The sequence below is a fragment of the Sus scrofa genome, chromosome 9, assembly GCF_054392235.1.
Source record: "Sus scrofa isolate SSC_HxYL_T2T_F1_AM1 chromosome 9, Sscrofa_HxYL_maternal_Yorkshire_Landrace_v2.0, whole genome shotgun sequence".
Classification (NCBI taxonomy): Eukaryota; Metazoa; Chordata; class Mammalia; order Artiodactyla; family Suidae; genus Sus; species Sus scrofa.
Genome location: NC_139391.1, coordinates 36,654,886 through 36,677,469, shown reverse-complemented (window position 1 = coordinate 36,677,469; position 22,584 = coordinate 36,654,886). Strand labels below are relative to the sequence as shown.

The 22,584-nt window shown below is 41.9% G+C and overlaps 1 protein-coding gene across 4 annotated transcripts; it reads right to left on the bottom strand.

Annotated features, from left to right (window-relative positions):
- Window positions 1-1,740: 1,740 nt before the first annotated feature.
- ACAT1 (acetyl-CoA acetyltransferase 1) lies at window positions 1,741-22,023 on the bottom strand. 4 transcript variants are annotated; one of them, XM_084975955.1, is made up of 12 exons: window positions 21,387-22,023; window positions 15,690-15,737; window positions 14,630-14,747; window positions 13,715-13,810; window positions 13,385-13,485; window positions 10,421-10,564; window positions 9,609-9,759; window positions 8,691-8,786; window positions 6,592-6,705; window positions 4,679-4,743; window positions 2,539-2,696; window positions 1,741-2,112 (listed from the first exon to the last, which is right to left on the bottom strand). In XM_084975955.1, the coding sequence occupies exons 4-12, from the start codon at window positions 13,776-13,778 to the stop codon at window positions 1,992-1,994; spliced, it is 1,014 nt and encodes a 337-aa protein (XP_084832081.1). In that variant the 5' UTR covers window positions 13,779-13,810; window positions 14,630-14,747; window positions 15,690-15,737; window positions 21,387-22,023; the 3' UTR covers window positions 1,741-1,991. The 4 variants fall into 4 exon arrangements, with proteins under 4 accessions (XP_084832081.1, XP_084832082.1, XP_005667358.1 ...); XM_084975956.1 differs by having other exon boundaries at window positions 10,421-12,119; window positions 13,181-13,485; window positions 21,926-22,023; XM_005667301.4 differs by having other exon boundaries at window positions 21,926-22,023.
- Window positions 22,024-22,584: the final 561 nt, after the last annotated feature.

Genomic DNA, 22,584 nt, shown 5'->3' with positions numbered 1-22,584 from the left:
CGTGGATACTAGTCAGGTTCATTAACCTCTGAGCCACAAAGAGAACTCTGACATAGGACTTTTCCTTATCTATATAAGACGGATATAATGGTCCCTGCCCTATTGAGTTTTTGTGAGGATTAAAGGAGTTAATACAAATAAAGCCTGTAGGACAGTACTAGGCACATACTGAGATGCAAAGGGGGGCTGTAATTACTATTTGAAAACTGTTTTTGAATCTTTTTTTTTTTTTTTTTGGTCTTTTTGCCTTTTCTAGGGCCGCTCCCCTCGGCATATGGAGGTTCCTAGGCTAGGGGTCGAATCAGAGCTGTAGCCACCGGCCTACACCAGAGCCACAGCAACGCAGGATCCCAGCGGAGTCTGCAACCTACACCACAGCTCACGGCAACGCCGGATCCTTAACCTACTGAGCAAGGCCAGGTATCGAACCTGCAACCTCGTGGTTCCTAGTCAGATTCGTTAACCACTGCGCCACAACAGTAACTCCTGTTTTTGAATCTTAAAAACGATTTTTTTTTACATGTGTTCTTTTTGTTCCTTCAAAGATAAGGATTTCACCATGAATTCTCTGCCATGACATACATGTACAGTGACCTTTTCTGTCCCCTCTACTCCCCCACTGTGGTTAATCTTAACTTGAATAGCAGCAGCTTTCCCTTCTCAAAACTGCAGCTGAGGTTGGTGTGCATAGACCCTGCCTAGAATGTGTTTTTTTCCTAAATGAAAAGTCAAGATAACTTATGCTCCATTTTCTCCTGCTTGAGAACAGGCACTGTGACATCCTGACTGCCAGTGGCAATCTATCTCTTTCATTGATAGGGCAGTTTGTATCTTCTTTCCCACCCTCTGCTGCTGTAGTAAATTCAGACCAAAATCCCTAACCCCTACCCCCACCAAATTCTGAATGCTGAGGTTATGAGAAATTGCACCGACTTTAGACTTCAGCACATGGGTTCCTCCTGTTTCTAGCAACACTGCACATACTGTCTTTGGGGTCTTTTTTGGCCGTATCTGCAGCATACAGAATTTCCCAAACCAGGGATCAAACCTGAGCCACAGCACTGACGATGCCAAATCCTTGACCAATAGGCTACCAGATAACTCCAGGCTTCTTGACTAATGATAATGAGGCACTCCTACTAGTTTGCACAGGAAAGCTATAGGAGTTCCCGCCATGGGAATCTGTGTTAAAGAATCTGACTGCAGTGGCTAGGGTTATTGTGGAGATGTTTGACCCCCTGCTCAAGCGCAGTGGGTTAAAGGATCTGGCATTGCTAAAGTATTGCACAGGTCACAGCTGCAGCTCAGATTCAAACCCTGCCCTGAGAACTTCCATATGCCACAGGTCATAAAGAAGCAATCTATAGATGACATTCACTTAACCTTTTAACAGTCCCCAAAAATGTAAATTCAGATTTATTCTCTAAAATGGAGCTTCTTGGAGTTCCTATCATGGCTCAGCAGTTAACAAGCCCCACTAGTATCCATGAGAACACAGGTCTGACCCCTGGCCTTGCTCAGTGGGTTAAGGATCCAGTATCGCCATGAGCCGTGGCAGCTCATGAGTCGCAGACACAGCCCAGGTCCCATGTTGCTGTGGCTCTGGCACAGGCCGGCGGCTTCAGCTCTGACTGGACCCCTAGCCTGGAAAGCTCCATGTGCCTCAGGTGCAGCCCTAAAAAGATAAATAAATAAAATGGAAGCTTCTTTAGTTACAAATGAGTCACTAATACTGCACAGTGGTATTTCAAACAGTTATCTATAGCTTTATAACAAAAAGTATTAAAGATGACAAAAAACTTAAAGCAGAAGAAAAATACATTTGTAATCTCAAAATGTTTGGGGATTTGATTTTTTTATATTATTTTTTACAAAGAGTTAAATCAATGAAACATCATTTTAATACAAGCCGATTCAGGGTAATCAGTCACCTGGATCATAGCAGGCATTTCTAGCTACACAGGGCTGTCACCTTAGACAAAAGAAGTTGTCTACAGCTTCTGGATCAGCATGGCAGAAGCCCCTCCTCCTCCGTTGCAAATACTGGCAAGACCATATTCTCCTTGCTTCAAGGCATGAGCCAAGTGAACGACAATCCTGGCTCCAGACATCCTGGGATAAAAAAAGGATTTTGGTTTTTTAACCATTTATAAAATATATGAATAACCAAAAAAAAAGCATCTATTCCAAATTAACTTTTTAAAAAGGTTATTAGCCTTGACTTATAGCTGAATGTAACTACTTTTACTTGGGAGACTTGTTTCAAGAACAGCTATCTTTTTAAAATCCCAAGCACAGACTTTAACCTTCAGTTATCTGTCTTCTTCAACATAAAATATTAACTTTCAAGGAACAGATGTTGATTATTGTGTTCAGTGTGGACCCTATCAGAAATGGTATCTGCCTTATGAAAGGTAGGAAGGAAGAAAAACTATTAAACCAAGAGTGACAGGAAGCATTTTAAGTTTAGACACAAATAAAAAGGCAGCCATTAGATATCTAATATCTAGATAACTTTTTCTTTATGATTTTACCTACCCAATTGGATGTCCAAGAGAAACAGCTCCTCCATTGATATTCACTTTTTGGGGATCAATCTCTAGCATTTTAATGTTTGCTAAAACAACCACACTAAAGGCTTCATTTACTTCCCACATTGTAACATCTTCTTTTTTCAATCCTGCATCTTTTAGAACCTAAAATTTTTTAAATATAGATTATGTTCAGATAATTAAGTCAATAATTATTTTCATTATTTTCTTGAAATTCTGCAATTTCTGCAACATAAACCTTGATGCATCAAATATTTAAACATGGACTTCCTCAAGTTTCCAAGAGTATGGGCCCTTTTATTCTGATTTAATCTCTCATCTTACTGCATTGTAATCAAAGAATCTGGTTTATATTATTTGTTTTGGAGAGAGAAAATGATTCTTTTGAACATTCCATGACAATCTGAAAAGAACATGTACTCTTTATTTGAGAGTACATACTTGATATGTATTCTTTTTTTTTTTCTTTTTAGGGCCACACTTGTGGCATATGGAAGTTCCCAGGCTAGGGGTCTAACTGAAGCTACAGCTGCCAGCCTGCACCACAGTTCAAGGCAACGCCAGACCTTTAACCCACTGAGGGAGGCCAGGGATCAAACCCACACCCCTCATAGTTCCCAGTCGGATTCGTTTCCACTGCGCCGCGATGGGAACTCCTGATATGTATTCTTAAGATCTACTTTATTGATTATATGTTGCTTAGTTCTAGACTTTATCTGTCAAATGAAAGAGGACTAAAATGAAAAGGTTATATTAGTCTCTACTATTAGTAGGTTTGTTTTCCTTTACATGCCCTAGTGTTTCTGCTTTTTTTTTGTAAAAGTTGCTTTGGGGTTATCTGGAGCAATTTACCTTCACTGTGAATATACTCTTTTATTGGATGTGCCGTTGTGGCTCAGCGGAAACGAAGCTGACTAGCATCCATGAGGACTTGGATTCCATCCCTCACCCTGCTCACTGAGTTACCCATTCAGGGTTTGCGTGAGCTGCAGTGTAGTTCACAGACATGGCTCAGATCTGGTGTTGCTGTGGCTGGGGTGTAGGTCAGCGGCTACAGCCCCATTTCAACCCCTAGCCTGGGAACCTCCATATGCCTCGAGTGTGGCCCTAAAAAGACAAAAAATAAGGTCTTTTATTATATGACCTCTTGTTTGGTGATTCCTCAGCTATTGCAGGGAGGTGCTGTGGGGCTAGTGGTAATCCTTATGCTATTATCTTTCTAAAATATTGCTAATACCCTTTATCTTCAGAATTTTTTGTGTGTGAACAATAAAATTAACATGAAACTCTTCCTCATCCTTGGTAGCTTTCTAAGCTGAACAGCTCAAAAAGCTTCCTCTAGTTCCTATAGCACAAGTTCCAACATGTCTAGCTACTTTTCTAGCTTTCAGAATCTAGCTGAGAACATTCATCACCAAGGTGATGCACTCACTTTCAGAATTTGTATAATTCTGTGGCTTTGTGAGATCTCCCAGTGGTCTTTGATCCATCTCTATGGTTATTCCCCACTGGTTTCTGTGTTTTTTAAAAAATCTGGATGCCATCCTCAGAAGTTCTCTCTCAGGGTGCGGCCCTCTACTTCTGAAATGGAGTATCTGCTGGAGTGTTGAGACCCATGAACCCCTAAACCAACACAACACTGTCTCTCTTCCTGCGATCCACTAGGAACTTCCTGCAAAAATTCAGACTGACAATCTGGAGTAGGTAGGTTCTCTCCATATCTAGTTTTACTCTAAGACCAACTCCTAGCAGTTCCCTTTCAGGATGAAGACCACTCCTAGTAATTATTAGCTTTGAATTCTAGAACCCTGGACCCTCAACATTGCTTTTTCTCTGCCACACCAACCTCCCACTTTGTGTGGTTACTATTCCAGGTGTGTGAGTTCAGCATCATACTTACAAGGGATTTAATTATGTTGTTTTTAATCTACTCAAGATAGCCTGCGTGTTGCTCCTTTACTTCTGTTGTCTTTGTGGCTAATTGTTTTCAGAAGAGAGACGGTTTGAAATGAAGCTACCTCTATGCTTTGGCCTATGAAAGACATTTAAGATCTAAAACATGGCAATCTTGGTACACATAAACTAGAAATTGGCATAATGGAGTATGGTCCTTATGTCGTTCTCACCTTAGGTACAGCATATGCAGGTGCAATTGGAAAATCAATAGGATCTACAGCAGCATCAGCAAATGCTTTATAGAAAAATAACAGATTGTTAAAATCGTTTTTACAGAGCTCGGGCTTAACAGACACAACTTAGAATAGATTTACAAGGAGATCCTGCTGAATAGCATTGAGAACAATGTCTAGATACTCATGTTGCAACAGAAGAAAGGGTGGGGGAAAAACTGTAATTGCAATGTATACATGTAAGGATAACCTGACCCCCTTGCTGTACAGTGGGAAAATTAAAAAAAATAAAAATAAAGTGAAAATCGTTTTTACAAGCACACAAAGCTTTATCAATTTATGTAATATGTAAAAATGCAAGTTTCCTAACACTTTTATTTAAATGTATTTGTGCCTTATCTAAGATTCTACTCTTCATAAAATTATACCAATTATTTCAGCCATTGATTTTCACAGATCGGGAGTTGGAAAAATTGCCTCCAAAGACATGAGCATTATCTAGAGATATTTTTGGTTGTTGCAACAGGTAGAATGCCACTTAACTGTAGTATGCAGTGGGTAGAAGCTAAGGATGCTGCTAAACATCTTAACATGCACAGAACAGCCCCTACAGCACATAATTATTTATTGCAAAATGTCAATAGTGCTGATGTTAAGAAACCATGATCTAGGGAACTCCAGTCATGGCACAGTGGAAATGAATCCAACTAGTATGAGGACACAGGTTCAACCCCTGGCTTCACTTGGTGGGTCAGGAATCTGGCGTTGCCGTGAGCAGTGGTGTAGGTTGAAGACGCGGTTCGGATCCCGAATTAACTGTAGCTGTGGTGTAGGCCAGCAGCTGTACTTCTGATTCGACCCCGACCCTGGGAGTTTCCATATGCTGTGGGTGTAGCCCTAAAAAGCAAAAAAAAAGGAACAATTACCTAAACAAAATGATATCTTTTGAAATCCTCAGGCATATTATAGCTAGAAATAGATTGAGAGCAAGCCAAAGCCAAATAGTTAATAATAAATGACAGTATAGCTAGATTTTCCACATTTCTAGACTCATAAACCTATATGTTTTTCCTTTTTTTAATCTTTCTTTTTTTAAAATGGCTGTACCCACAACATATGGAAGTTCCCAGGCTAGGGGTCAAATTGGAGCTACAATTGTCAGCCTACACCACAGCCAACACGGGATCGGAGTGAAATCTGTAACCTACACCTCAGATAGTGGCAATGCCAAATCCTTAACTCACTGAGTGAGACCAGGAATCAAACCCGAATCCTCATGGACACTCTGCTGATTCTTAACCTGCTGAGCCACAGTGGGAACTCCCTTTTTTTTTTTTTTTTTTTTGTCTTTTTGCCTTTTCTAGGGCCGCATCCATGGCACATGGAGGTTCCCAGGCTAGGGGTCCAATCGGACGGAGCTGCAGCTGCTGGCCTTTGCCAGAGCCACAGCAACGCAGGATCCAAGCCACGTCTGCAACCTACACCACAGCTCACAGTAGCGCCCAATCTTCAACCCACTGATAGAGGCCAGAGATCGAACCCAGAACCTCATATTTCCTAGTTGGATTCGTTAACCACTGCACCACGACGGGAACTCCCCCCATATTCTTATTATTCTACTTGACTCCATTTCCCCGCAGTGTCACAGGAAAACATGTACCTTGTATTCTCCCACACATCATACAGGATAGGAAAAGATTTTAAAAGCTTCCTCTTATATAAAGTAAATCATAATGAAAGTATTCAAGGAGCTTCTATCTCAATTAAAAAATGTATTATTTTTGTGACAAAGTACAACCTACAGATAGAAATAGCCAACTTCAATATTATGTATAACAGTCAAGGAAACTCGATTTTAGGAAGAGCTTTTGTAGAGGTTTAGGAATAAACAAATTCAGAACAATTTCTACCTGCTATTCTTGCTAGTGGTTTAACATTGAGCCTCTTGGCTGCATCTGCAGTCATAAGAACCACAGCAGCTGCTCCATCATTCAATGTGCTGGCATTGGCAGCTGTTACTGTACCTGAAAACATCAATAAACATGGCGTCAGAACATTCTTTCACAACACAGCTGCCAGAGTTCCTGCTGTGGCGCAGTGGAATCAGCAGCAGCACCAGGATACAGGTTCAATCCCTAGCTGGCCGGGCACAGTGGGTTAAAGGATCTGGTGTTGCCACAGGTGCAGCTATCAATCTTAGCCCTCCAAAGGCTTACAGATATATAAACTTGACCTTCATATCACAAAAACCTTCAAGATGAGATGCATATGAAACACTGGATTCTATAATCATTCTACAGTATGTTCCAGAAGCAAGTACTAACTGCTAAGCAATTTGAAATATATTTTCAATAAATACTTGTTAATTCCACTTGAGCCTGATATATTGAAAATGTTAAAACATCTGGATGTTTTCTAGAACTACTTTTTTAAAATCCTTAGGCAATTCTAAGACTAGATATGGGGTTCTTTTTTATTGTAGTTGATTTATAACTGACAATTTCCGCTATACATCAAAGGGATTCAGTTATAGGTGTGTATACATACACACACACGCACACACATATTCTATTTCATAGTTTCTGCCCATTACAGTTTATCACAGGATACTGTGCTATACAGTAGGATATTGTTGTTTATCCATTCAACATATAACAGTTGGGTCTGCTAATCCCAAACTCTCAATCCATCCCTCCCCTTTCCTGCCTCCCCTTTGGCAACCACAAGCCTGTTCTCTATGTATGTCTTTTCTGTTTTTTAGATAAGTTCATTTGTGTCATATTTCATATTCTCTAAGTATTATCATATGGTATTTGTCTTTCAGACTTAAACACTTAGTATGATAATCTCTAGATCCATCCATGTTACAACTGGCATTATTTTTCTTTTTTTATGTCTTAGTATACCCTATTGTATAAATGTACCACATCTTCTTTATCAATTCATCTGTCAATGGACATTTAGGTTGTTTCCATATCTTGGCTATTTTGAATAGTGCTGCTATGAACACAGGGGTACATGCATGCTTTTGAATTAATGTTCTCTGCATAGATGCCCAGGAGTGGGGCTGCAGGATTCTACAGAACTTTACTTTCAGTTTTATGAGGAAGCTCCATACTGTTTTCTTTAGTGGCTGTACCAATTTACCTTCCCAACCGTGTAGAAGGGTTACCTTTTGCCACACCCTCTCCAGGAACTGTAGGCTTTTTAATAATGGCCATTCTGACCAGTGTGAGGTGGTACCTCATAGGTTTGATTTGCGTTTCTCTTATAATTAGTGCTGTTGAACATCTTTTCATATGGTAAGTCTAGATATGGAATAGTGATTTTTTTTTTTTTTTTTTGGCTACACCACAACATATCGAAGTTTCTGGGCCTGCGACTGAATCCGAGCCATAGCTGCAGCAACAGCAGATCCTTTAACCCACTGTGCTGGGCTGGGGATCAGACTCGCACCTCAGCAGTGACTCAAGCCATTGCAGAGACAATGCTGCGCCACAGTGGTAACTCCCTGATTCTATTTTTTATGCTTCGTTTCTTTTTTTTTTTTTGGTCTTTGTAGAGGTTCCCAGGCTAGGGGTTGAATCGGACCTATAGCTGCTGGCCTGCACCACAGCCACAGCAACACCAGATCTGATCCGCATCCCACAGCCCACAGCAATGCCAGATCCTAAACCCACTGAGCGGGGCCAGGGATGGAACCTGAGTCTGCATGGATACTAGTCAGATTTGTTTCCACTGAGGCACAACAACAGGAACTCCTATGCTTCATTTCTTAATACTAACTGTTCTCCAATAGTTCCTGTCATGGCAGAGCAGAAATGAATCCAACTAGGATTGCAGGTTCAATCTCTCGCCTCACTCAGTGGGTTAAGGTTGCATTCACAGCTCGGATCCTGCAAGGCTGTGGCCGTGACGCTATAGCTCAGATTCAACCCCTAGCCTGGAACCTCCATGAACCACAGGTGCGGCCCTAAAAAGCAAAAAAAATAAAAAGGAAAACACTAACCGTTTTCTTTTTGGAAAACCGTCTTCAGCTTTGGAACTTTATTAAAATCAACACGTTTATATTCTTCATCTTCTTTGACCACTGTATCTGGTTTACCTAAAACAGAAATATTTTAAATTAAGTAATCTTAGTAGTTAGGATAACAAGTGGTTGCTCAGTAAGAAACAGTACAGCAGATGCCTGGTAGCCTGTGCCTCCCTTTGTAAACCCATGTACTTTAAATGAGCCCATATCAATTCTGTGCAAGAATGTGCCATCTTGAATGCTCAAGAATTTCTCTTAGTGTCTTAAACAAGTGTTGATTAAATGGCCTGATGCAGTTGAAGTCTTTGATTCAGCCACATCCTATTCTCTTCTCTCTCAAGCCTCCTTCTGTGATCAGAGACCCCATTCTTCGAACCCCAGGGGTAGATGTCCAACTGAGGTTGGATAAGCTCTATTAGTCATTCATTCTGATCACAGCAATTATTTCTAGAAAAAAATGTAACCTAAACCAAATTATTGAGTCTTTACTGCAGATTTATTCTGCTGCAATTGGTGAGGAGGTCTCTTAGCACCAGATCTTAACCCACTGAGTGAGGCCAGGGATCAAACCTGCATCCTCATGGATACTAGTCAGATTCATCTCCACTGAGGCACCATGGGAACTCCAATATATTTCTAAATTAAAAATAATATGCTTAGTGAAATTTGCAATTGAGTTGAAACTAAATATTAAATTGGGTTGATTTTTTAACTAGCAATATTCCTCTTTATTACCCACAAGTAGAAGTGTCAGTGTCCTCAGTTGAAATGTACAAAGATAAAAATATACCCATTTAAAACTTAAACATAAAAATACAAAAATAAAACTTAATCAAAAAATTTAGCAACACTTAAAGTCTACTAAAAATCTATTTTGGAACATTATCCTTCAACCTTTTACTGAAATTGTGACGGGAATAACTTCACTTCGAAATTTTCCGGCTTCCCATGCTGCTTTACTTCTGGTGTAGGAGTTAATAGCGTAGGTGTCTTGTTCATCACGTGGAATATTCAGCTTCTTTGCAGTATTTTCAGCACAGTTACCCTGATAAGAGTTGTAATTTTTAAAATAATTAACTTTGTATAACATAAAATAGTGGTTAACAGTTAAATTTAGTTTCTTAAAATATACTTTTCTGTACTAGGTAATTTTTGTCTTTCATGTCTCATCTTCAAATACTTGAATTTACCCAAAACTGATATTTCAAAGGCAAATAATTAGATATGGAATACATTATTATAAGTCAGAAAATTCTCTGTATTGGTATGGGACAATTTATTCAACACTTTAGCCATGCTGATACAGTGAGCATTAGAAAGACATTTTCCTGGAGTTCCTGTCACGGCACAGTGGTTAACGAATCTGACTAGGAACCATGAGGTTGCAGGTTTGATCCCTGGCCTTGCTCATTGGGTTAAGGATCCGGCGTTGCCGTGAGCTGTGGTGTAGGTCGCAGACGCAGCTCAGATCCCACGTTGCTGTGGCTCTGGTACAGGCCAGCGGCTACAGCTCCAATTCGACCCCTAGCCTGGGACGCTCCATATACCATGGGGGCGCCCCTAGAAAAGGCAAAAAGACATTTTCCTAAAATGAATAGCTAAATCAGTATTTATATCTTTCAGTTCAGTTTCTAAAATACATGTATTTTAAAAATCAAGTGATATTATATACAGATGGCATTTCTCCATTAAAAAGCAGTCATTACCATATGAATTTTATTGTAGACATCAGTGAGCCCATCTTTTACAATCAAATCTTCAAGCTTTACCCCACCGTAGGGTGTTGTTCCTCTGTCCATCACATAGGGGACGTTGGACATGCTCTCCATTCCACCTGCCACCATTACATCCTGCTCAGCAACACACAGAAACCCAGCATCAATTCACAACACCAGGGTCAGGAATGCTGACCCTCCACACAAAGGGAAATTCCTGGCTAACTTCACAGTAACCCCTCTTTATCCATGGTGCTACATCCACAGGTTCAACTGCAGTATGTATTTCTCAAAGAAAATCCACACATTTAGTGGATCCAGGCAGTTCAAACCCCTGTTGTTCAAGGTCAATTATCACTGCAAAACTACAAAAAATACCCTATTTTACATGTACTTTATTAAACATCTGCTATACAGTCACTGTACGAAGTACCTCTTTACACTGGTGAAAGGAGAAGGTCTTAAAATGTTTATAATGATGGAGTTCCCATAGTGACTCAGTGGTAATGAACCTGACTAGTATCCAGGAGGACACAGTCCTGGCCTCACTCACTGGGTTAAAGATCTGGTGCTGCAGTTAGCTGTGGTGTAGGTCACAGACCTTGCTCCAATCCCGAGTTGCTGTGGCTGTGGTATAGGCCAGCAACTATAGCACTGATTTGAACCCTAGCCTAGGAAGCTACATTTGCTGTAGGTGCGGACCCATAACCTCAGTTCTCAGAAATAATCCTATTTCCTTGATTGAAATCCTCATCAACTATTCTTAGACAGCTTATTTCCTGCTTGATCATCTGACATGTAGCCTTTCCTTCCACCCAAGTATCATCTACACTTATCTGAGTCATTCTGGCTAGAATGTATATCTGGTTATTGTATTCCTTAAAGGACTCCATAGCATAATATATAAGGGGCCTTTATAATCTGCCTTCTCTCTCCCAGTCTAATCACATGCCTGCACCTGTAGTTGTAACTCAGGTCATGTAGAGCTGTTCGAAGTCCTTGAAAGATACCATGCTAAATCACACACACCTCTGCACTTCTGACCTTTATCAACCAACCTGTGAAACACCTATTTTTCCTGTTTTAAGGTAGAACACAGCCACTTCATGTTTTCCCTGACCACCTATTTCTATCCCTTTTTGGAAGAGTTTTCCTTCTTTCCTTTCCCAATTACTGTGTATTGCTTTCCATAACAGTATTGTTAGGAGTTCCCGCTGGTGCTACAGGATCAGTGGCATCTTGGGAGTGCCAGGATGTAGCTTTGATACCTGGCCTGGCACATAGGTTAAAGATCCTCGGTTGCTGTGAGCTGTGGTATAGGTCACAAATGCAGCTTGGATCCGGCATTGTTATGAATGGTGTAGGTAGCTGAAGCTCTGATTTAAGCCCTAGCCTAGGAACTTCCATATGCTGCAGGTGTGGCCCTAAAAATCAAACAAAACAAAACAGGAATACAAATCAATGTTTTTAAATCTGACTCAAATTCTCCTCTTAGGGATTTTTTCCAAAGACAAACTGAAACTTGCACATGATGAGACTCATGTTTTTGGGGAATTTTTTTTGTTTGTTTTGCTTTTTAAGGCCACACATGTGGCACATGCAAGTTCCCTGGCCAGGAGTCAAATCAGAGCTGCAGCTGCTGGCCTACACCAGAGCCACAGCAACGCAGGATCCGAGTCGTGTCTGTGACCTACACCAGAGCTCACCACAATGCCAGAGCCTTACCCCACCGAGCGAGGCCAGGGATCGAACCCACAACCTCACGGTTCCTAGTCAGATTCGTTTCCACTGCACCAGGACGGGAACTCCGAATTCCCTCATTTTATACTTTACCCTTTTCAGTTCTTAGCATGTGTATTAGGTTTCACTTTTTTTCCCCTCTTTGGCTTGCCTTACAATTGGAAACAAAGCAAGGGAAGAGTAATAGCAAAGGTACACATAATTGTAGTTCTTGTATATGTAAGAAAATCTGCAAAAACCTCACAAATGATTTTTACCTTGGTGTGTTATGCCCTTAGTTCTACGCGTCCAGGTGTCATCTCCTAACAACCAGTATCTATTTGCCAAGCAGCCTCTCTCTTGCTCCATCTCAGGTAAAGACAAGATCATCAAGGCCAGAAGTTACCAAGTGGTTTAGCAGGTTAAGGATCTGGCACTGTCATGCTGTGGCTTGGGTTCAATCCCTGGCCTGGGAACTTCACATGCTGTGGGTATAGCTAAAAAAAAAAAAATCAGCAAGGCCAATACAAAGTCTGCACAATTTTACAAGTGAACCTGGGCATGAGGAACTACAAATTAGTCATCAATTCTCAGCTCAATCAATGATGAATTGATCAGCATCTTATTTTCATCAGATGATAAGCATCTTATTCTCATTTATGATGAAAAACCTTCTCTTTCTGGCAAATAATATTTATTATGTTTTAAATCATCCAGAATCTCTAAGTAAAGGAGCACTCAAAAACTGAAACATCCTGGCTGAAAACTACTTTAACGCAAGACACTGAAGCTTCTGTTTTGACCTCTACTTCAAATGGAAATGGCGGAGTTCCCATCGTGGCTCAGTGGTTAACGAATCTGACTAGGAACCATGAGGTTGCCAGTTCGATCCCTGGCCTTGCTCAGTGGGTTAAGGATCTGGCGTTGCCATGAGCTGTGGTGTAGGTCGCAGACACGGCTCGAATCCTGTGTTGCTGTGGCTCTGGTGTAGGCTGGCAGCTACAGCTCCAAGTAGACCCCTAGCCTGGGAACCTCCATATGCCTCAGGAGCAGCCCAAGAAATGGCAAAAAAAAAAACGGAACTGGCAAATCCAGACATTCCTGAATGTCTGAAACAACACAGCAACTGTATGAGAAAGATTCTCACTCCTAAAGTATAAATATGCTTAGATTTTGAGTGTCTTTTAGCACTACATATTATTTTAGTTATAAAATGGAAAAGAAGGTACTTCTTACCTGATGTCCACACATAAGATTCTGAGAGGCCATCATGATGGCTTTCATTCCTGAGGCACAAACTTTGTTTATCGTGGTGCACGGAGTAGAAATAGGTAAGCCTAAAACCAATATAAGTCATATTTTGAAAAAAAAAAAAAAAAAAGATACTCTTCAAAAACAACTGTAGAATTAAATTAATAAAATAGAGCATGTTAAACTATAATCTGCAACATTTCTGCTGCCCATGTTAAGTCTATTATGCATTTAACATTTTTTTAATGCTGAAATGACCTCCATTTGGCCAAGTCAAACATCTTAAGTATAAAAGCAAAAATATATTCCTATTACCTGCACCCAGTACCGCTTGCCTTGTAGGGGCTTGTCCTTCTCCTCCCTGCAGAACATTGCCCATGTACACTTCTTTCACTTCTTCTTTTGGAATCCCTTTTTTAAAAAAATCAAAAAGGCATTTCCATATTTTATTCAATTAAATAATTAGTAATGATCTAGTAAAGTACATGGCATTATATAGCAGGAATGGTTTCTTTTCCTTGTCAGTTTTGAGTTTCATTCCTAACACTCTTACTACAAGGACTTCTTTTCTTCTTCTTTTTTTTTTTTTTTTGTCTTTTTGCTATTTCTTGGGCTGCTCCCGCGGCATATGGAGGTTCCCAGGCTAGGGGTCAAATCGGAGCTGTAGCCACAGGCCTACACCAGAGCCACAGCAACTCGGGATCCGAGCCGCGTCTGCAACCTACACCACAGCTCACGGCAACGCCAGATCCTTAACCCACTGAGCAAGGGCAGGGACCGAACCCGCAATCTCATGGTTCCTAGTCGGATTCGTTAACCACTGCACCACGAGGGGAACTCCAAGGACTTCTATTCAAAGGAATTCAGAAATGGGATTTCCCCTTGTGGCTCAACAGTAACAAACCCAACCAGTATATATGAGGATGTGGGTTCAATCCTTGGCCTCACTCAATGGGTTAAGGACCCGGCATTCCATGAGCTGTAGTGTAGGTTGCAGAAACGGCTCGGATCTGACATTGCTGTGGCTATGGTGTAGGCTGGCAGCTGCAGCTCTGATTCGGCACTTAGCGTGGGAACTTCCATATGCTACAGGTGCGGCTCGAAAAAGCAAAAAAAAAAAAGAATTCAGAAATGTAGGCATTAATTCATTTCTAAGTAGACAATGCAAAATAAACATTTTGTCCATTGAATCCCTGCACCCTCAACACAAAAAGTAAAGCAGCTACTGACCTGCCTTTTCAATGGCTCCCTGAATAGCAATGGAACCCAGCTTAGTGGCTGGCAGAGAGGAAAGGCTGCCTAGAAAGGATCCAATGGGCGTCCTTGTAGCACTTACTATGACCACTTCCTGGCAAGACAAGATGGTAAAAAGTATTTTACCCAAATCCTCTTTCATTAAATAAACATAATTCATAGATATATTATCCAAGATATATTTTTTATGAATGACTAGTTACCAAAGATTAACATAATCTCAATATTTGAACAGCAGTAAAATCAGTTTGGTGCTGGCATTTCATGATTTAAGACCTAACAGAAAACCTAAAACAAACCAGTTCTAAAATAGGCACAGTTCCTTCCGAGTTCTCATAGGAGGTTTCAATCCAGAAGCTTAAATTTCCAGTCTATTCCTTAGTCAAAATTTAAGAAATGATTACCCTTGTTAATTGCATAATAAACAACCCTAATCAAAGGGCTTCCTTTAATGAAGGTAACTCAGAGTTAGGAATCATGACCTGTATGCTAGTGGTGGCAGAACCACTTATCTAGGACACAACCAGTGCCATAATTTCTTAAACTATTAATAAGATGATATGAAGTATGAGAAAAAATAGGTAAAGAGCTCTCTTAAATATTAGAAAATACGGTTGTAACAATTCTCTCTTTTTTTTTTTTTTTGGTAACAATTCTTATACTTGCCTTCTACATTCTCTTAAACAGATACATAAATTCTCATACATAATAGAGCTGTTCCTAGATTCTGGTCGAAGGCTATGACTATGTCATTTTGGATCCATATGAAACGGAGAAGGGACCCCTCAGAAAGTACTTGGTGACCAAGTGGTGGTCCTAATCCCCAGCCTTGTTCAGTCCCTTTCTTCTGCTATCTTCCATGTGATCTCTGCAATGTACCAGCACAGTATAATGGGCGTCCCTGACAGTGAGGGAAGAACAGTGCCCAGTTTGAGAGAAGGCTGTTTACAGTAGACAGTGGGGAAGAAGAGGGGAGACTGACTTCACTTCCTTTAAATCCTTGAAATTTTAAAGCACAACTTAAATTTATACTTACATTCAAAGTGGGTTTTGATACATAACTTCGCTCCACATATCTTATTTCCTGCAATATAAATAATATTAATCTGTATCACTTTATACTTCTCAATAATGAGGTTATGGTAATTTCTTTTGGCTGTGTCATACTTTTATCTCCAAATTTTCCAGTTAACATATATCATTCTTTTAATTTTAAAAATTACTGAAGGAGTTGCCATCATGGCTCAACGGTAATGAACCCAACTAGTATCCATGAGGATGTGGATTAGACCCTGGCCTCACTCAGTGGGTTAAGAATCCAGTGTTGCCATAAGCTGTGGTATAGGTCATAGATGTGGCTTGGATCCCGTGTTGCTGTGGCTTGGTGTAGGCCAGCAGCTGTAGTTCTGATTTGACCCCTAGCCTGGGAACTTTCATAGCCTGAGGGTATGGCCCTAAAAAGACAAAAAGCTCAGAGGAAACAAACCGAACTAGTATCCATGAGGTTGCAGGTCCCATCCCTGGCCTTGCTCAGTGGGCTGAAGATCAGATGTTTCCATGAGCTATGGTGTAGGTCACAGATGCGGCTCGAATCCCAGGTTGCTAAGCCAGGAGCTACAGCTCTGATTGGATCCCTAACCTGGGAACTTCCATATGCCTCAGGTGCGGCCCGAAAAAAGCCAAAAAAAAAAAAAAAAAAATCCAGCATTGCCACAGCTGTAGCTCAGATTCAATCCCTGACCCAGGAACTTCCATATGCAGCCATGGCAGCCAATTTAAAGAAAAAAAAATTTGCTGCTTTTGTAATATACTCATCTGGTTGACCATTGGAAATGTATGTTTTAACTTCTGATGAGTTTATCATCTTAAAATTTCTAAGCCTTTTTAAGTATAGCTTTATAAAATGTAGTTTTAAGTTAAATCTAAGTTCTAAATTAAGTAATTTTAGAGTACCACAAGAAATTATCCTTGTTCTTTTAAAAAAAACACTTCAGGAGTTCCCTTGTGACTCAGCAGTAACAAACCTGACTAGTATCCAGGAGGACTCGGATTCGACCCCTGGCCTCACTCAGTGGTTTAAGAGATACGACGTTGCCATGAACTGTGGTACAAGTCACAGATGCAGCTTGGATTTGGCATCGTTGTGGCTGTGGCGTAGGCCAGAGGCTACAGTGCCGATTCAACCTCAAGACTGGGAACTTCCAAATGCCTCCAGTGTGGCCCTAACTTTAAGTAAAACTTGCTATCTCTTCATCCAATTCTAAAAAATCTCTCTTGGAGTTCCTATCGTGTTGCAGCGGTTAACAAATGCAACTATTATCCAGGAAGGTTCGGGTTCAATCCCCGGCTTCATTCAGTGGGTTAAGGATCTGGCGTTGTTGTGAGTGTGGTGTAGGTTACATATGAGGCTCAGATCCTGTGCTTCTGTGGCTGTGGTGTACGCTGGCAGCTACAGCTCGGATTGGACCCCTAACAGGAACTTCCATACGCTGTGGATATGGCCCTAAAAAGACAAAAAAATAAAAATAAAATTAAAAATATTTTTTTTTGGCTGCACTGGAGGCATGTTCAACTTTCTAGGCCAAAGACTGAACCCAAGCCACAGAAATGACAATGTCAAGTCCTTAACCACTAGGCCACCAGAGAACTCCCAAATATCTAATTTATTTGTGGTAAACATAACAAATATAGTCTATATTACCTATGCCAGAGCCAGAGATAAATTAATTTTTAAGAAGGAAAAAAATATTTTGTCCCTCAATTCTCTCCACTACTCTTAGGAATGAATGCCAATAATAATTCTGAAAATGAAGGTAACAGTTCAGAGAGCTAATTTATCTCAAATTGGACAATTTACAGGAAAAACATTTTTTTTCTTTTTTTTTTTTTTTTTGTCTTTTTGCCATTTCTTGGGCCACTCCCACGGCATATGGAGGTTCCCAGGCTAGGGGTCAAATCGGAGCTGTAGCCACCGGCCTACGCCAGAGCCACAGCAACTCGGGATCCGGGCCGCGTCTGCAACCTACACCACAGCTCATGGCAACGCTGGATCCTTAACCCACTGAGCAAGGGCAGGGATCGAACCCGCAACCTCATGGTTCCTAGTCGGATTCGTTAACCACTGCGCCACGACGGGAACTCCAGGACAAACATTTTTTTAACCTCTGGAGTCAGAAAGCATAATAAATATTCAAAATTGACAAATTATACTTAGAACTTAATCTTATCAATAGCTATAATGACCAGGAGTTCCTGTTGTGGCTCAGTGGTTACTCTCACAGAGTAATAAAGTCTACAAATAACTAAAAACTTTAAACTGACCCCCAGAGTTCCCATCGTGGCGCAGTGGTAACAAATCCGACTAGGAACCATGAGGTTGTGGGTTCGGTCCCTGCCTTTGCTCAGTGGGTTAACGATCCGGCATTGCCGTGAGCTGTGGTGTAGGTTGCAGACGCGGCTCGGATCCAGCGTTGCTGGGGCTCTGGCGTAGGCTGGTGGCTGCAGCTCCGATTCAACCCCTAGCTTGGGAACCTCCATATGCCATGGGAGCGGCCCAAGAAATAGCAAAAAAATAAAAATAAATAAATAAATAAATAAACTGACCCCCAAAACTTAGCTTTTCATAGGTTAAACAAGACACTCAGAGATAAGAATAGAGGCATGCAAATTACAACTTAAAAAGAGAATTTTTTCCTAGGCAGTGGAAGAATAGAACTTAATTCTAAGGTAATCTCTTTTCTGATGTTAATATGATAGAATAAGTCACTTTTATATAGAAAGTTCATAAAAGCAACTTTGCTATAAGAAATAACCAATTTAGTCCTGATTTGATTCCAAATGTCATCATTACATATTCAATGCAGCCTCTAAAGAGATGCCTTTACAGTTTCTGTGAGGGAGAGATAACTAACACACAGAAAAGTATTTGGGGAGTTCCCGTCGTGGCGCAGTGGTTAACGAATCCGACTAGGAACCATGAGGTTGCGGGTTCGGTCCCTGCCCTTACTCAGTGGGTTAACGATCCAGCGTTGCCGTGAGCTGTGGTGTAGGTTGCAGACGCGGCTCGGATCCCGAGTTGCTGTGGCTCTGGCGTAGGCCGGTGGCTACAGCTCCGATTCGACCCCTAGCCTGGGAACCTCCATATGCCGCGAGAGCGGCCCAAGAAATAGCAACAACAACAACAACAAAAGACCAAAAAAAAAAAAAGAAAGAAAGAAAAGTATTTGATCTTTCACTTGCTAGATAAATATTTTGGGATCACTTACCTTACAGAAGGCATTATCAGAATAATGATCTGTAAACTATGGTCCCTATACTCAAGCAGCATTATAATCTTCTAAGGGAGAAATGCTTAAGTTATCTGACAGAATTTAACAACTATGAAGAGACATATTAAGCAAGCCATTCCCAGGGTTCAAAGCAGATTACTTAGTGTTGTGCAACAGTCTCCAAATATGCTGCAGGCAGAAGTTTCACAAACATTTGGTTTAAACTTACCTTTCAAACAGATCAATGTCAACACAAAAGAGATCACCTGTGTTACTTGTTACTATCAAATTAACCTGTTTGTGCAGAACTTGAAATAAAATACATTGGCTATCTGTGCCTTCAGGTGTTCCTCTGAAAGCTGAATGCTTACTCCCCTGAGGCGGGTCCACCCAAGTGATGAGCAGCACTGGCCCAGCCCAGCACACATGCCTGTGCTCAGAACACAAGGCCATGTACTTCTGCTTAATTATGTTCTCCTTGGTATCAGCTGTGCAAAAACAAATGCACCCTTAACATGTCATATAGTTTGAACCACTGCTTATAGACCCTACTTATCGTGAAGTATTCTAGCGTATCGTCTGAGGTCGGGAAGGTTGTGGTCCAAGGCCATTTTTGCTAGTTATAAGCAGGGTCTCCGGAACCAGAGGGAGCACAGAGCTCTTCTTAAAATTGAAGGTGTTTATGGCCACGATGAAACTGAATTTTATCTAGGCAAGAGATATGCTTATGTGTACAAAGAAAAGAATAACACAGTGACTCCTGGCACAAAACGGGACTAACCTGGGGAAAAGTTAACTCGTGCTCATGGCAAAAGTGGCATGGTTCAATGCCAAATTCCGAAGCAACCTTCCTGCTAAGGCCACTGGATACAGAATCCATTTAAACTTATTGAAAAGTAAATAAATAAAAGAGGATTTGTTCTCTTTAAAAAAAAAAAAAAAAATCTACTTCTTGCCTATCACTTTGTTGCTGATTTCCTTCTGTGCTGAGACACAAAGACCCTGAACCTCAGTAAGTTCAGACACTGGCCTTTCCGTAGACCTAAACCCCCACAAATGGAAGAACTACTAGATGAAGCATTCTTCATTCCAGGAAGGAGGAGGAGCACCAGAACCAGTCCTGGGGCCACTAAACACCAGCTTTGAAAGACAATGCAAGCTTGCCTCTACCCTGATCCTTATTCCACTTCCCAAACTATAAAACCACCTCCTAACACCTTCCAAACGGAGCAGTCTTTAAGGCATTAGCCTGCTGTGCCCCTCTGCCTGGCAAAGCAATACAGCTATCTTCCCCGCCCCAAAAAAAATCCCCCTCCCCCGGATTTCAGACGACACTACATCCCACTGGTTTTCTTTCACATCACCACCCTCTCTTTTCATCCACCTTCACGGTTCCTGCTGGTTCTGCCTGTCCTGGAAATACTGTCTCCCAAAGGCCTATACTACACCCTGTTTGCTTCTCTGCCTACACCCGTGTCTAAGTGAGCTCAATAAGGCCTATAGAACACCTTCTTCTTCAGCCATTCACAGCCCATGAGTCATCAAGTTCAATAGATCCCACCTGCATGCTATCTCCAGACTCTATCCACTTCTGCTTACTGCACATCACATCACCACTTGCCAGATCCTTAACTGCTGAGTGAGGCCAGAGATGGAACCTGCGTCCTCATGGATAGTAGTCAGGTTCATTACCACTGAGCCGAGATGGGAACTCTGGAAAAAGCTAGTTTAATGGGTAAGAGATTAAATTCTATTCCACAAAATGCCACTGATATTGGAAACCCGGTTGAAACAGATTTCCATGGTTAAGTAAAAAGCCCTTAATTCAAGTAACCAAAAAAAAAAAAAACTATTTCCCAAAGTTCAATTAAAAGACCACCACAGATCATGTGCTATGTAACCAATGGCCTCATTTTTCTCATCGACAACATCTGTTTGATTGTAAGCTCTTAATTAAACCATAAATTAGGAAGGTTCTGCACTTGGCTTTTGTATTTATTTCGTACAAACTTAAGACTACCTAGTTCACTTAATTCACCTACTCAACGTTGGCAGAAACCCACTTTGACCTAATGACATTTTTTGTGATTTCCCAAGTCATTCCTGAAACTAACAAATATGCTAAAAACCCATCTCTCCTGGAAATCCACTCTTCTATTATCTCAGTCACTCAAGATTAATTTTAGACTTCATTTTCCCTTGGCTCCCCAGCCTCACTCTGTATTTGTCAAGTTCTACGTTTATTCTTTTTCAATCTCTTGCATCATGCTGCTCCTTTTCCACTTACTGCCAGCACTTCAGTTCAAGTTACAACCCAACTAACTGACAAAAGAGTTTTCTCCCCACTTCAATTTTCCCAGACCTCTATTTACGACAAAAACAAAGGCGTCAATAGTCCTCACTGACTTGCGTCAAATCCAAACTCTCAAAATCTGAGTGGACTTTAAAGTGTACATCACCTTCACCTTCTATGTATTCCTTGGGTTTTGCAGACCCTGTGCACAGGTGCTTGGTGCTCTGAGTGCAGATCCTTTCCAGCTCGCCACCCGCGTCTCCAAAGAGTAGCCAAAGGAGAAAAAGGCTCTGGACTCCCTCGGGCGTGAGTCCCACTCAGGAAGAAACCGAGTTATTGTCCCTGATAGGTCTGGAGTTGTCCGGGGTCAGGTTCTATTATCACATAGTGCCTCCACGGTGTATGACTAATGGGGAAACAAAACCTGCCCAAGATAACGCTCACAACCGCCTTTTACAGAAAACCTGGAAAACAGCTTTACGGATCTTCGCTGCCCGTCTGCAAGGCCAGAACAAAGCCCGGCCTCCCCTCTCGGTTGGACCCAGAAATCAGTGGTTCCGACCCAGCGGAGTCCCCTCGAAGGGAACACTCGGGCCTAGGGGGGGCGCGTCCGCATGGAGACGGGGCGGGGGGGGCTCCTTAAGTCCGCACCGGGCCCCTTCCGGGCGCGAGGTCGCAGGCGGACAAGTTCTGGATCACAGCCCCCCTCACCTGCATCCGCCTTCGAAGCAGGAGGCTGCGCCCGCAGGCGCCGCGCACAAGGACCGACAGCACCGCCATGGTTGTAGGGCCCAAAACAGAGAATCCGTGACGGAGAGACGCAAGTGCGCACGGTGGGCGCGGAGCGTCCCCGCCCCCGTACAGGCTGCCTCCTCCAATAGTGGCCTCCGGCCCCCGCCCACCTTCTCCAATAGCGGCCTCTGACAGGCACGCCCTGCTGCGCCTCTACTTCCGCTCCCAAGTTTCTGACCTTCTGAGTGCAGTGGTTCACCCTTGACTTAGGCTTTTTCTGGTCACTGAGCCCCTCTTCTCTCCAAATGCAGAGAAAATTCATGAAAACATTTTTTTCTCTTTTTAGGGCCACACCCATGGCGTACGAAGGCTCCCAGGCTAGGGGTCGAATTAGAGCTACAACAGCAGCCTCCGCCAGAGCCACAGCAACAACAGATCTGCGCCAGCCTGCGACCTACACCACAGCTCCCAGCAACGCCAGATCCTTAACCCACTGAGCCAGGCCAGGGATCAAACCTGCACCCTCATGGTTCCTAGTTGGACTGTTTCTGCTGTGCCACAAGGGGAACTCCAGAAGTTATACAAATTATCCAGGGTCACAGAACAAGCAATTAGTGACAGAACTACAGTTTGAACCA

What these genes read in the sequence shown, in the direction of transcription:
- ACAT1 (XM_005667301.4), bottom strand. Translation starts at nt 21,994, where the DNA reads ATGGCGGTGCTGTCGGTCCTTGTGCGCGGCGCCTGCGGGCGCAGCCTC. An exon ending in GCAAGCGGTACTGGGTGCAG is followed by an intron (nt 13,486 to 13,714) that starts GTAATAGGAATA and finishes TATTGGTTTTAG; the next exon opens with GCTTACCTATTTCTACTCCG. An exon ending in GGTTTTCCAAAAAGAAAACG is followed by an intron (nt 6,706 to 8,690) that starts GTTAGTGTTTTC and finishes TGATGTTTTCAG; the next exon opens with GTACAGTAACAGCTGCCAAT.